At 40.3% G+C, this 14,764-nt stretch overlaps 1 protein-coding gene across 2 annotated transcripts in view; it reads right to left on the bottom strand.

The window, feature by feature from the left end:
* JARID2 (jumonji and AT-rich interaction domain containing 2) overlaps positions 1-14,764 on the bottom strand; it is a 210,144-nt gene that overhangs the window by 89,393 nt on the left and 105,987 nt on the right. For both annotated transcript variants that reach the window (XM_021553230.3, XM_021553241.2), the window contains exon 3: positions 1,406-1,547. In XM_021553230.3, the coding sequence (XP_021408905.2) occupies positions 1,406-1,547 (142 nt within the window). The remainder of the gene's footprint in view (positions 1-1,405; positions 1,548-14,764) is intronic.

The raw sequence follows: 14,764 nt of genomic DNA, 5'->3' as shown, positions 1-14,764 counted from the left end.
GCCTCAATTCATCTTCTTCTCACTATTTTAATCTCAACCAGCTTCTTGAAGCTACTCATGGTGTGACCCTGCAAGTCATTATGTCAGCACAGCTGAGGAATGAGGGGACAAACTAAGTGTAAAGGGAAGCAGAAATTCTTTAAGACAATGTGCAAACAACAGGCTGGCCATGAAATAATGACCATGGTCTCCCAGGATCACGCCAATAGTAGAGGTCACCTAAACAGCCCAGCAGAAATAATTTTCAATCCTCTGTTGTATCACACAAAACTGAAAATCAGAACACAACTATCTTTGCCCTGAGCAGCAGCAAGATGCAATAAGCTTTGCAAAATTTCTACCAGTATGGAAGAGAACATGAATTTTTTATTTATATATAAATATAGAACAATATAAATATAAAATAATATAAATTAATATTCTGATATGCCTGATTAGCTAAGTGGGTGCATTGGTTAGAGTTTTGAGTTTATTCCAGAAAAGATTGTGGGAACAAGGGATGGGAAACACTGGAACAGGAAAAGAAGGGTGTCCTCCTCACCCCATCAGGCTTCTCAGTGGAATTATAAGGTCATACAGAAAACAGGGATTCAAACTTTTTTTGTTTGAAAGATAACTGGTGGTGGTATGATTATTATTACTATTATTATTATTATTACTATATAGTTCATTTTTGGTTTGGAACTAGGATGTGAGAAGTGAGGAGGAAAACAGGTTGAGGAAGCATTTCTAACTCTCTTTTAAGTGTCATTTTCTAGACAGCCTGCTTTCGTTCCTACTTCACAGATAGGACAACTCCCAGCTGCCTGCATTCTCAGCATATTTTCTGTAATTGACTGGCTTGAGGTCTATGATTTTAACCCACATTTTGCACATACAGTGACTTCTAGGAAAGAGAAGGCAGCTTGCTGCAGCAGTATCTCAAAGCAGTTCTTTGCAGCCAATAGCCGCTGTATTACATTACTATGCAGTTCCTCTTCTCAGCAGTATCTGTTCTGTCCTTTTCTACCTTTTTAACTTTAGACGGTTTAATTCACTGAAAACTAAAAATAACAACAGTAACAGTAACTACTTTAGTGATGCTTTCCTTGTAATTGCACACACATACATATTGACATGGCCTGAGAGGCAAAAGCCAGGAGAGGAGAAAGTCTTAAGGCATCTAAATTAGCTTTATCCACTGTAAAATAACAACTGTTTTTCCATGCTTTCCAAAACAGCACCAAGAACCATCTCTACCAATGGGAGAAGCACAGTCTGCTGTTCATAGAAGGAATCTATGCTGGAAAGTCCATTTATGGTAGGGCAGTAAGTGCAACCATACCCTTCTGATAAAATAAAAAACAGTCTAAGACAACAGGGACAAAGATGAAAGGCTCTACTTTAATCATAATTCACTACTGACCTTTTCCTTGAAGGCCCTTCTTCAAAATCTGAAGAACTAACATCGTTGCTTGTTGAAGACACTTGCGATGCATCGTCCTTCTCATTCTCCAGCTGTTCTGATCCTGGTCCTAATCCTTTAGATTGGCCATTATTGAGAAGTCCTGCAAACATGACAAAGGAGTACACAATATTCAAGACCTGTATTGATTTTACAAAAATTCACATGTGACACTTACAATAGAGAGCTGATGCCCAAAGCAACTGTCTTGCAAAGAGATAGACTGATAACACTGATTTTGCATGGAGGTACTTCAATAAAAATGTGCCAGCTTCCCTGTTTCTGATTTGGCTGACTCTGACAAACCGATCTCAAATATCTATGAGTGTTTGTAATAGTGTTTTTAATCTTGTCATATTCAAGAAAGGGACACAGCTTAGTCAAATTCATCCTTGTTTTACAGAATTCCTATGATTAGCATAGGTGAAAGTATTTTACATTTATCTGTGGACTGATATAAAATTAAGCTGCCATTTGGTTCAATTTTGCATCATCTTGCTCTTCATTCTGGTGCTTCCAACTACTGCAATTTATGCTCCTTTGAAAAAAAAATCCTAAATCTCAAAGAAGTGAACATCAAATGTCTATTTCCTGACCTGATTCTTCTGGCCAAGTGTCACTAAACTACAGAAACTCCAGACTGCCAGAAAAAGTACACAGGGCAACAAAGGTTTACAGGCCACAGCTGCCTTCCCTTTTGTGACTTTTCTCTCCTGGAGCAATAATACAACGAGTCCCACAGTCACACAGATGGAAAACAGCGCTGGACCTCTACAAACATAACATTTAACAAATTTTGTGTATTCTGTGCCACCAAGTAACTACAATATAATATGACTCTTATGAACAACAGCTGATCAGCAATGAAACCACTCATACTTAAGGAAGAATTAAAATAGTAACATATTCTTCAGCGGCCTCTAGGATGAGAGGCAGGAAACAATTTTATTAGCTCACTATTTACTCAATGTTATAAGAGCTTATTACCAGAAGAGTTGCAATTTAATCGAGGAGAATGCTTTCTCGTTTCTCTACCCAAATGGTTTCAGATATAACATAAGAAATTTTTGTTTCACTGCAGTATTTCCTCAGAGAAATGCTGATAGGACTTCCCTTGCTTAGCATTTCAGTCTCTGTAATTGCACCTTAGAAAAGAAAATGTGGTGAGGAAGGTGGCTGGGGGGGTGGGGGCTGTATTGCCCCTTCCAAGATGAGCCAGGCAGTGAGGCTGGTCAGCGTACTGCACTGAAAACACTTACTAAGAATTGCAGTTTAAAAGTTTCCATCAGCACTGTATCAGTGCCACACCATTTCAGAACCCAGTTTTCAGGAAAATCACCATCCAGCACCACCAATGCACTTACTCATTGCATAACCAAGCATTCAACCAAGCTCAGCTTGAAAGGGACACCAAAGCATAACCAGAGCCAGAGCAAAGACACCTCCCCCAGTGAGCTGCTGCCTCTAAGTCCTGGAACCTTGGTCACAGCTGAAGTCAAATCTTCCTTCCCCACAAGGCCATTTATTCACTGCTCACTTGGCATTATGAGTACCAGCAGGTTCTGAACCTCCCCAGTTCCAATCTATTCGCTCTGGTTGCCCATTTTTAAATTCTAATCCAAAGCCTGCATCATATCTCTCTCTTCTTTTCCCAAACAAAATTTGCTCATATTAATTCTGAACTACACCAGATTTCTCTAGACTTGGGCTATGTGGGCCACATGCTACAGATTTTGTATGCAGTGTTTTAAAAACTCCACCTACAAAGCAAAAACATGTTCCAGTTTTCTTCTGGAGAAGAGTTGGTGAACTGGTAACTCAATTTTTTTTCCTAACACACAGCCCACAAAGCACAAGTTGAAACTACACACCAATTTTTGCATTCAATTGTCTCTTCTAGCCAGCATAAGACTATGAGGGAGAAGTAAAATTACTCAATTTACATTTTCTCTCTATTCTTTTGCTATTTCCTTTTCATTAAAGGGATCTCAAACTGTGACCCACCAAATAAAACAAATTTCAGTATCAGTACATGATACTACAAAAGGGTTTGTTGTATAAGAACACAATATGACGTGGGGTGACAGCATCCCCTTCAAAGCATTCCCAAGGAAATGAAGGCAAACTTTGAAAAAACACTGAACAGATTATACTTCTATGCTGAACTCACCCCCTCTAAAAGCCCTAGTGCCTATGTTTACTCTTACAAAAGTTTCAACTTGTGCTTTGCATTTTTCCATGAAACCACTGCTGATAAAATTTGCAATTTTTGAACTCTAGAGAAGTCTAAATCAAGCATATCATTTGAGGCCTGACACTCAGTAACTTAACTCTTATGGCAGAATTTGATTAGGTTTTCCAAAAGCAATATTTGTTCTGGAGACTTGCCATATGTAAAACCCAGGAACCTGAAGTATATGAGTCAAGAAAATCACCTTTCAGGCTGTCAACTTGCATGCACTTAGAAGGCAATTTTTATTCATCCCTTCACCCTGCCAAACCATCAGCTCACTTGGGAGACAAGCATGATTTGTGTTTCTCAAGGAAAAAAAAGTATTGGTTTGCCAACCATTATTCATCATAACCAGCACCGTTCCAAGACGCAGTAATATTGGTGATAACTGATGTTAGCTATCGTCCGCTGGAACCAACTGAAACAAGTGCCCTAAAAGAGAGGCATAAAACTACAAATGAGAGATACTGATAAATACTGGGAATGGGTGTCATGTTCTACAGGTTTTCAGGGTCAGCATAATTGCAAAATCCACTCTGAAGTGATGAAAGGCACAACCCAAAGCTTCCTTTCAAGCACTGGAGAGAAAGTACACGCAGAAGCAGGCTGTTATAAAGTTTATTGCCACTCAATCATTTTTATATCAAATGCATTCAGCTTGCCCCCAGATACCTTTTCCTTCAAATGCCATTCCTGTTATCTCTAACTGCAATAAGCCACATTCTTTACTGCTGTGCATCAGTTGGGAGCTATGAAAGGTCTGGAGGCCCCAGGACAGGACTGGGACCCCGCAGCTTTGTCAAGTGACACTCAGGCACTCCTATCACCATTAATGAGTTGGTGCCAGTGCAGTGGACAGGACATACAGGTCTGCTTGACTTAAGGAACATCAACTCATGTGGGTTTGACTCTCCAACACCAACCAATCACACTATATGAAGCAGCAGGCATTCTTATTTCTTAAACGCTGAGTACTACAATTGTGTATGTATATAAAGAGAGAAAAGCAGTTCAGTGAGAAAACACTCTTTTGCATAGTCTGGAAAGCTGAACCACTCCAAGGAGTGGCTACTTGAGAGCACTCAGCAACAGTTAAGGAATCACCAAGTCCTCAAGAGCCAAAACAAATCAAAGGGACAAACACTTCCTCTACTGCTTTTCTATGGTTGTACCTTTCAACCTCTAAGCCATGATGCCAGCAAGCCCTGGCTCCTGTCAAAGTCCATGACATTCTCAGCTGCTGAAGAGCTGGCAGAGGCTGCCCGTCCCTTACCCACTAGGCTCATCTCAGCCCCAGTTCTCACTGCCTTCTCCCCTGGCAGCTGGACTCATGACCAACCACCAGACCTGAATAACTAGGCAGAATAAACCAGGGCTGATAAAAATAAGATGTTATTCCTGAAGTAGAAAATGTTTGTTTTAAAAGTCAAATTAGATTCAGGAAAAAAAAAAAAAAACTAAACCTCATTAAAATTAAATTTGAAAGCACAACAACTTGCATTATAAGTCAGTGTAGGATTTCATATATTAAAATGACTTACATGAAATAATAATTTCTATATACAGAGAATCAGTGCATATTTGCTGCCAAAATTTAAAAATAACTGAAACACTGAACGGTTCAAAGTCACTGAGTAAACACTGCCTTAATTAAGTCAGTAATAATGAATTATTTAATTAAGTCACAATACAGGAACTTGCGTATCAAATGAAATCTACAAACCCTTAAACACACTGTTCTGGTTCTGACTGACCAAGACTAGATGCCATCAGAGAAAGGCCAGTTACTAATTCCTAATAATTAAAAAGAGTAGCTTAAAACTAAACCATGGAGATCTTAACATCCTCTCTAAAATGTATCTTACTCACATAAATGTCAACTTCACAGTTCTGCTGAATTTGTTTTTAAACTTCCACAAATGCTGCAATACCAAATCACAGTTTTAGATACAGGCTGCTTAAAAAAAAAAAATTAACTTCTCAGTATTGATAAAAACCAGCAAATGTCACTTTTTCATCTACTCTGTTACAAGCTAGAGAAAACACAAAAGCCCTTTCTGCATACTAGTCATTATTACAGAGACTTCTATCGCCTCTGATTTATTTGCCTTCCACACTGAATGTTTTCCAATCTGTCTGTGGCTACAAGTTTATTTTTTTTCACATGCAGGAAGGGCTCTGCTATGAGAACTGAGCCGTATCTTCTAGGGTGATCCACAGAGAATACGGATATTATGGCTGTACAACCTGCACACAGCATGCTCCCTCCTGCTCCCACTGCAACTTACCACCCCCTTTGCTTCTTGGCTGTAGTTGCCATCCGAGCAGAGGGCTTGCTGAGCCTACCCCAGCAACTGGAACGTTCTGCTCACCAAAAACAGTGTGTAAATAATAGTTAAATCTGCTTAAATTAGCTTATTACAGGGGGCTTGTGCTGACTCAAGTGGATTGCTTCTCAAAAGAGCCTAGCAAGTAAGACAACTATTCCAGCACAGGCAGGGCTTCATTTACACTGGTACACATTTGCTGACCTTTCTGGTTTTTGGTGATACACACACACTTTTAGCAGCTCTCTACAATTCTTCTCAACTCTTCTTATGATCTAACTTATCTCTGGTCATCTGGAGAGATGAACAGGCACATACAGGACAGGTCTTGGGATCATCTGAAGATGTGATGCAAAATCTCAATACCTTGGAACACACCATACAATAAAACAAGATGTTAACTATAAATGCACAGAAGGAAAACTGATGGGGAAGGGAGGAGCAGAAAGCAGCAACATAAGAGAAGATAGCAAAAATGTAAGGGAGGGTTTGGAGTTAGTTTGTTTTAAAAATAGATGAGATGCAATTACTGGTACGTTCTTCATTATTAAAGTTACTGAATAATCAGGAAACCAAAGGAGAGCATCTGAGCAAACTTCAGCATCATGTGGTTAGTTAACTAAGTGGTTGAGCAAAGAGACTTTCACAATGTTTCCAAAACACTATTTCCACATCACTTACTCTAATGCCAACAAGGCATCTCAGCATGAACATTTCCATGTTCTTACAATAGAGCAACACCTATTTTAGCTCACTGTTTCCCAGTGCTAAGGCAGCTTAGGAAAAAAAAAATGCATTCAATTGTATTTCCAGTCAGTTTCCACAGTCAGAGGCAACCCGCAAAGCCATTATGTTAGGAAAATCAACAGTCAACACCCCACAAACACAAGCCAAAGATATCAAAACCATTAAATGACCTAAACAAAGACAATTTCAACATGACCATATTCACAGCTTTCTATATCAGATAACATCAGAGGGTCTACAGTCCAGAGGAGCCATCCTGCAGATCTCAGCAATATGTGAAATGTGTAACTCTGCTCCTGGGTGTTTCTTGACTATACAGGGACACTCTCTTCCCACTGCCAACAGATTCTGGGTTGGTTTCCCCCTGGCAACCCTTTCTCTGCATTCCACCCTGATCCCTGCAAACTGAATCGCTATGGGCTGGTAGAAAGTCCAGTTTCCAGGGCAAGCAACAAAACAAACACAAGTTACAGTAAGTTAAAAAAGGGATTTACTCAAGACAGCAGTCTCACCATGCTAGGATGACAATGTTCCTTATGACAGCATGTAATAAATGGCAGGGATTATATAGGCATGGAGCTAAAGCTCTGTTCCCTTATGGAGTAACATGCCTGTTCAAACTTCAGCTGTGCAGTCTTTGGAGTTGTACAGGGAAGTTTTGTTTTAAAATATTAATGATTTTTTTCTTTGTGCAACATCCCATATAGGAGAGCTGACAAAAAAAGTTACAAAGCAAAGGGTTTAAGTGCAGTGTTATAAAGTCTGAAGGTTAACCATCCCACACCATGGTCTGGAAGTATAGCACCACCTGAACATGGACAAACTCTTGAGCATAACTGCACTGTATGCTTCCACTGTTATGGAAGACCACCAACGTGAATTCTATGATTAACGTTAGGGGGGAAATTACTATCTTAATCTCTTTAAATATCTACTCTGGCCACCTGTTTCACAGAGGTACAGAATGTTTCACACATACTCTATACAGAAATCAAAACCAGCAATAGACTGGTGTCTCACATACACCTCTTGCTTTCCTTCAATCTTGTAGATATTGCCTACCTAGACTTTAGTATAGTCTTTCACACCATTTCGCACACATTTTGCTGAAGAAACAGGCTGCTCAAGGCTTGGATAGGTGCACTCTTTGCTGGGTAAAAAATTGTCAGGACGGCTGGGCCCAGAGAGTGGTTGGTGAGTGGAGTTACATCCAGCTGGCAGCTGGTCACCCGTGGTGTTCCCTGGGGCTCAGTGCTAGGGCCAGTCCTGCTCAACATCTTCACCTATGACCTGGGCAAGGGGATTGAGAACACCCTCAGTCACTTCACACACAACACCAAGTTGGGCAGAATATTGACCTGCTGAGGGTAGAAAGGCTCTGCAGAGGGATCTGGAGAGGACAGCTGCCAAGCAGAGAAGAACCTGGGGGTGCTGGTTGGCGCCTGGCTGAACAAGAGCCAGTCTGTGCCCAGGTGGCCAAAAGAGCACCCTGGCCTGTATCAGCCAGGATGATACCTGTGTGTGTATAGTGTGGCCAGCAGGACCAGAGCAGTGATTGTCCCCCTGTACACAGCACTGTTGAGGACACATCTTGAGTGCTGTGCTCAGTTTTGGGCCCCTCACCACAAGAAATACATTGATGGGCTGGAATGTGTCTAGAGAAGGGGAATGGAGCTGGGGAAGAGTCTGGAGCATAGATCTGATGAGGAGCAGCTGAGGGAGCTGGGGCAGTTGAACCTGGAAAAAAATGGGGTTCAGGGGTGACCTTATCGTGTTCTACAACTGCCTGAAAGGAGAGCATAGCCAGGTAGGAGTTAGTCTCTTCTCCTAGGCAACAAGTAATATGACAAAAGGAAATAGCCTCAAGTTGTGCCAGGGGATGTTTAGAGGGATATTTGGAAAAATTTGTTCATGGTAGAGGGGTCAAGCACTGGTCAACCTCAGAGAAGTGGTTGAAGGAGCATTCCTGAAGGTATTTAAAAGATGTGTATATGTAACACTTTGGAACATGGTTTAGTGGTGGACTTGGCCGTGCTGGGTTAACACTTCAACTTGATTACCTTGGAAGTTATTTCCAACCCAAACAATTTTGAACTACAGGGAGCTACAGTTTCTTATAAGCTGTATCTTTATATAAAAGTTTATTTGCATAGCACAATTAATTAACTGTTTTCACCATTTTTTCTAAGTAACAGACAACCAGCTGCAATGCAATACAAATCTACATTGCATTGCCTGTAATCCTAAATTTGCCTTCTACCAAAACCACCCTTTACACACTAGATCGTATGCTGAAACACAACCCAAATCTTGGTAGACATGTTAAATAATTACATTAATCGTTTGATGCTAAGTTTAAACACACCGGTATCTCTAAAACATCTGCAGTCTGCATTAATCAGCACACTGTACTGAGTTACTGTATTTAGCTGTTGTATAGCTATGCACAAAAGATAATTTAGTTTTATAGTGCAAATGCCATCTGTCACATTGTCACAGCATGACAAGGTATCACATTACATATTAAACAGACAACATGCTTCAAAAATAAGGCCTATTTTCATGCTCTGGTTGTCTCAGAGACTAAAGAATGGGGTTTTCATGATAGTAACATAATTTAAAAACCAAACAAACCACATTTTTCTCTGGGATAAGAGATATTAATTCCCTGTCCACTTTTTTTTAGGATAGTTGTCATAAAGGCTATTTTCATCTAATTTGGCAATGCAAAATCACAACAATTTTTTGTCTCTAAATAAAAAAGCCACAGCATGAAGCCATCATCGTTTATGCCACACAATGCTCTGTGCTGCCACCATGATGGTAATTAACAGTACGTGGGCTTTTCAGATGACAAGCCACTGGACATTAGGTTGATTGTGGTACATAACATAGCATATGCATAAAGCAGTACCACTATGCCAAAGACTGTTAGCAAATAGCTTGTACAGTCTTCATAACTGACTTAAAGGGTGCTTTTATATGTAGATATAAATCATTACTATGGAAGCCAAGCATGAATGACGTTACAGTACAAGATGTGTTTGTCAGTCTGTTAAAAGACCAGATCACCAAAGAAAACTGATTAAATAATACAGGTTGAAAGAAGCTCCTTACTCCCATTACAGCTCCATCCAAAACCACTATTCAGCAAAGATATTTTGTGACTTTGTGTCCTGCATATTAGTCCATTACCCGTGTTAATTGAAATTAACTGTTCTGCTGTTTCCACACAACACTTTCTAGGGTATTTTGTTTTCATTTGGGGGAGCTTGAATTGAGGTTGGGATGCTATTAAACTCATAGAAACAGGAATACAACAGTCAAAAATGAACGTAATTTAATTCTGTCAGGAAACTACTCCAGGCCATATTACATGGTTCAAGCCCCAGTTTGATTTATGAAATGTACACCTGAAAGAAATTTAAAACAAAAGAAATCAATAAAGCACCCAAAAAATGCCTCCCAGTGTCTACACTGTATAAATAGAGAAAACCCTCACCTGATACTTGTTCACACTTCTGTTATTTTAGGTTTGGGGGTTTTTTTAAGTATTCAAAAGACACACTTCTCTGATTAAAGACATTTCTCCACTTGTAAGGATACAATGAAAACTCTGAACCTCTCATTCCTCCAAGTAAAAACATGATCTCTTCTGGCACTTTACATATAAGAGGGCAGAATGCAGGCAATAACCTGGACTCCATGACGATGTGGCCTGGATAAGGGAGGGAACAAGATTAACGAACAGGCTGAGCAGAAAAGTAGGTGTTCATCGATTGGTGAAGGAGATAGTAGCAGTAATGCTGACCCAAAAAAAGTTGAGGGAATAAGCTCATCTCTCTTAAACTCCCTTACTACAAATGCAAACAACTAAGTCATACCTTAAAATTACAAATGGCTACTCTTCGATTTTCCCAATATTTTTCTTAATTTTACAGAGGGAGGCTGGGGGCATGGAAACCTAAGGAATAATTGTCCTTAAACCCAAAAGCCAGAGCTGTCCTGAACAATGCAGAACAGAGAAGAGGAAAGAAAGCTGATGATCACCACCCTCCCAGCTGCTTACCATGTGCTATATTGTACCATTGTGCTACTGAGCTCCTACCAATTGCCCCTGGAGCTGTATAATAAGGGTAAGTTGGTGCCAGGCTGTGAAAAGACTATTAAGTTTTGACAAACAAACAGAGTCAATTTTATGGTACCATAAACACTCTGTTTTAGCACCAGGGAAATAAGTACCATATACTCTTCCTGTATTCTGACAAGGAATCACACTATTTGATGCACACAACTCAAATCCACCTGAGTCCCACAGCCTCCTTTGACTGCAGTCAGAAAGCTTCAAAGGAATAAGTAGACTCAAAATGCAAGCTACAATGCAAGCTTTGATGTCCAGATATGTAGTCAGAAAAGGCATGAAGCCTTCAGCAGAAAACCAGGAACACTGACACCAGGAAGAGAGCTTGGTTAGGATGCAGGGATCTGGACTCTGTCCAGATGCAGCCATCACCAAGCAGGTGGCCCTGAAGAGTGGACCACCTCTCCACACACCTCAGCTCACCCAGCTGTAACATAAAGGTGGGGAGTTCAGCTTCCACAGCGAAACACAGGGAGGGGTATAGACAGTAACCATGACCTGAGATGCAGGACTAGTGTTATTCACACCCCTCAGTGGTGTGAGATTTTGCGTAGAATTTGGTGTTGGACAGAGTGACTTTATTTCTTGAGTAAAGTGCCCTTAGATTTGCATCTATCCTATAAGACACCTTCTCTCATATGCAGCCTGGACAGAGAGTTAAACATGCATTTTATGAGAACTTAAAGACACAAGCAGCTCCACAAAAAATAAATTTATCTCCATTTAGTTCAAGAATATCAGCAACTGAAATACCAGCATAACCACTAAGAGAAAGAAAAGTCTAAGTTTTTAGGTATTAACAAAATTATCAGTGAGGCACAAATAAAGTCTTCTTTGGTTTTTATGCCAAAACCATCATGTCTTGTTTATCCTGCCTTTCCTGGGGAATCTTATAGCTGAATGGAAAACCAGTGGAGTGATGCCCTATGGGAGACAGTAAAGAAATACTGCAATATAGCTGTGAAAGAAATAATTTAACTTTTAAATGTTTTGTTTTCCTTTTGCTCTCCCACCATTTTCTTTTGTTTTATCCATTTGAGAGCTATTTGGAGAAAATTTACTGACTCTATTTCCAAAGTATTTTTACTTGTTTTTCATAAATACCCCCCATGTGAGGGAAAGAACATGGATGACACTACTAAATAAGAATTAAGTAAAGCAAGCTAATCAGTATTTCAGGTCTTTGTTACATATGTCAATAGGTGAGGGCAATTCCTTTCCCTCCTGAAGCACTTTGACAGAGCTAGTTTAACTGTAATATACCACAGAAGCCCCATTTTTCAGTCATTTCCCCCTACCCCAGCATCACAGGGCTATGCTTTTAGACTCATCCAGTTTCAGAGTTAAGCTTCCACTAGCTATGGATGGACAAAGGAACAATAAATCTACACTTCAAAAATATCCATACCTTGGCATCTAGGGAGTAGACAGATTAGTAAAGATGAAAAAGAAAATTTAGAAAAAGACATTCTGATATTTTAAGTAACATGAGAAAGAAAGCTATGCCAAGAGCATGTCTCTAGACAACAGCTATTCTACACTGGAAAGTAAAAATTAGCAATTGTGTCTCCACAGAGTATAACAGAAGGAGGAAGAAAGAAGGTGAAGGCAAACACAGTGAAGCAAGGAAGAGCCTGCTAATTGGAAGAAAATACAACCTATGAATGGGCAAATAAAACAACAAGGGAAATAAAAAGACATGCAGTGTCTCAGTAACAATGAATACTTGTGAGCCTGAAAAGGAAGAAATGCGCTGCTAAAACCCAGAGGCTTAGCAATGCTTGGCTATATTTGTTAGGATTTCTAGGAAACCCTTATGGATTGTGTAATTTGAAAACTGCATATGTGCATGAAACTGGGAACAACAGCAAAGCAGCGTCTTGATGAACACTTGCTACGTGCTTTTCCTCTAATGAAGCACAGTTCCCAATATCTATGGTAAGGGATCACACAAACAGGCTGGGCTTACAATCTGGCCTGATGGAGATGAAGAAAAGCCCATTTCTGGAACTGGTGTCCTGGACAACCAGCACCTTTCCCTGAGAAAGCAGCAGCAGGCAGGGGCCAGGCCAGCCCTCTACTGCAGTCTTTGGAAAAGCCTGAAGAGCTGGTAGCAGAAGCTAAGAATGCAGCATAGCTCTTATGTAGCATCCACACTCCCCTGATGGACTGAGACAGCCCTCCTCCATTTGCAAATAGGAAGCAGCAAGAACAAGAGAGCCCAAGTTACTTCCTTCTCAAGTAAACCAAATTAATAATAAAAATAAAATTATCAGAGACATAAATGTATGGCTTGGCATCTACACACATCTCAAAAGTTAACAAAACAGCAGATTCTGAAAGAGTAGAAGGGTTCCAGCACAGTAGTGTGTTCTAAGAAAAAGGATGGGGAAAAGACAAGAACTGCCAGAAAGCCCTTTTGGGGAGGTTATCCTCTGCTTAATTGTCTCTAATTCTGCGCCTCTGTGACAAAAGCTGTGAAAAGCAAACGTTGAATGACATACTTCTAATTGCATAGTCCCATTTGATATTTTAAATGCATGTCATTGAGGATTTGCCTTTCATTGCTTTTGCCAGGAGCATGGGCAGCCCTCCAGACACATAGAAAATCTTTTCCCCTCAACATGCCACGAGCAATGAGGATCCCGTTTGCTGTTAAGAACGCACAGCCTGTCGATGGAGTGACAGTGATTGTCCCATGCAGCCAGCAGATACAAGCATGGATTCAGCCCTCCCTTCACTGGAGGTACTCTAAACTTTCAGTCAAAGAAAAGGACAGAAAATGTCCTCATCCTGTCCTGGGACAAACTGATCGAGCTAAATGCTACGTAATCTACATAAGCTCAAGTTACATATGACAGATATTTGAATTAAACCACTTTAATTACTTTTGCTCCACATTTTCAATAACTTTTTAGTGAATGTGCCCTCCCTAACTCTCAGATCATCCATCAGTCAGCTCCAGGAGTGAAGCTGTCAACCTCTTTTGCTGACAAAGATTTTTTTTTTTCCTCTGGCATGTCACCTCCTTCTACTAAGCACTTGAATTATGATCTTTGAGTTCACAGCAATTAAATATCCACTGACTTAAAAAAAAATAGGTCACAGACACTTCTAACCTAACACCCTAGCCTCTTCAGCACCATGCCAGACAGCCCTCCCCTGGTGCAGGAGGCCAGGGCAGTCTGGTTGGACTGCAGGCAGGGAGGAAGGCTTTGCCAGGAATGCGTCGGCACTGCCTGTAGCCAGATCTCAAATTCCCTACCAGCCTGAGTGCTCACGTGTCTGTTCAGAGCTTTAACATAGACTTGACAACCAGGCCAGCATAAGGTCCTGTGACATCCCAGAAAGAGGGAGGGGAGAAAGCTGCCTGAGCAATTCTCAAATATGTTTTTTAAGCTGTTGGTTTCAAAGGCTTCTATCTGTAACCCTAAATGTCATCCATGATGCTCAGCACCTCGCTGCCAATAAGGAAAGGGAGCTCTCTTCAGGGGAAAACCAGAGCTGCTTTTCCTAGCAAAGAACTCTTCCCCTTGGTACCATCAACCCAGCATTTATTTCCTTTCCTTCACAGAAAGTATCTACAATGTACTGTAAGGCAACATAAAAATTCAACTACCTGGAAAGCTCCCAAAACCCAGCCTTTGATCTTTCAGGGTGCATTCCTCCTTGTCAATGGTTTCTCACCTAGCTTGCTAAATTGATTATAAAATTATACTCTTTGAAACACTTGACATGGTTCTAACACATGAAACAGCAATGTAGTCATAGAAAGATTTTTTTTTTTTAACCATACAGTTAAGTAAAGGTATTTACAAAACCAGGATGCTTTAAAAAAATACAAATTAAAAAAAATCCACCTATCTTACTGT

Source organism: Lonchura striata, chromosome 1, assembly GCF_046129695.1.
Source record: "Lonchura striata isolate bLonStr1 chromosome 1, bLonStr1.mat, whole genome shotgun sequence".
Classification (NCBI taxonomy): Eukaryota; Metazoa; Chordata; class Aves; order Passeriformes; family Estrildidae; genus Lonchura; species Lonchura striata.
This window is presented reverse-complemented; position numbering and strand designations above follow the sequence as displayed.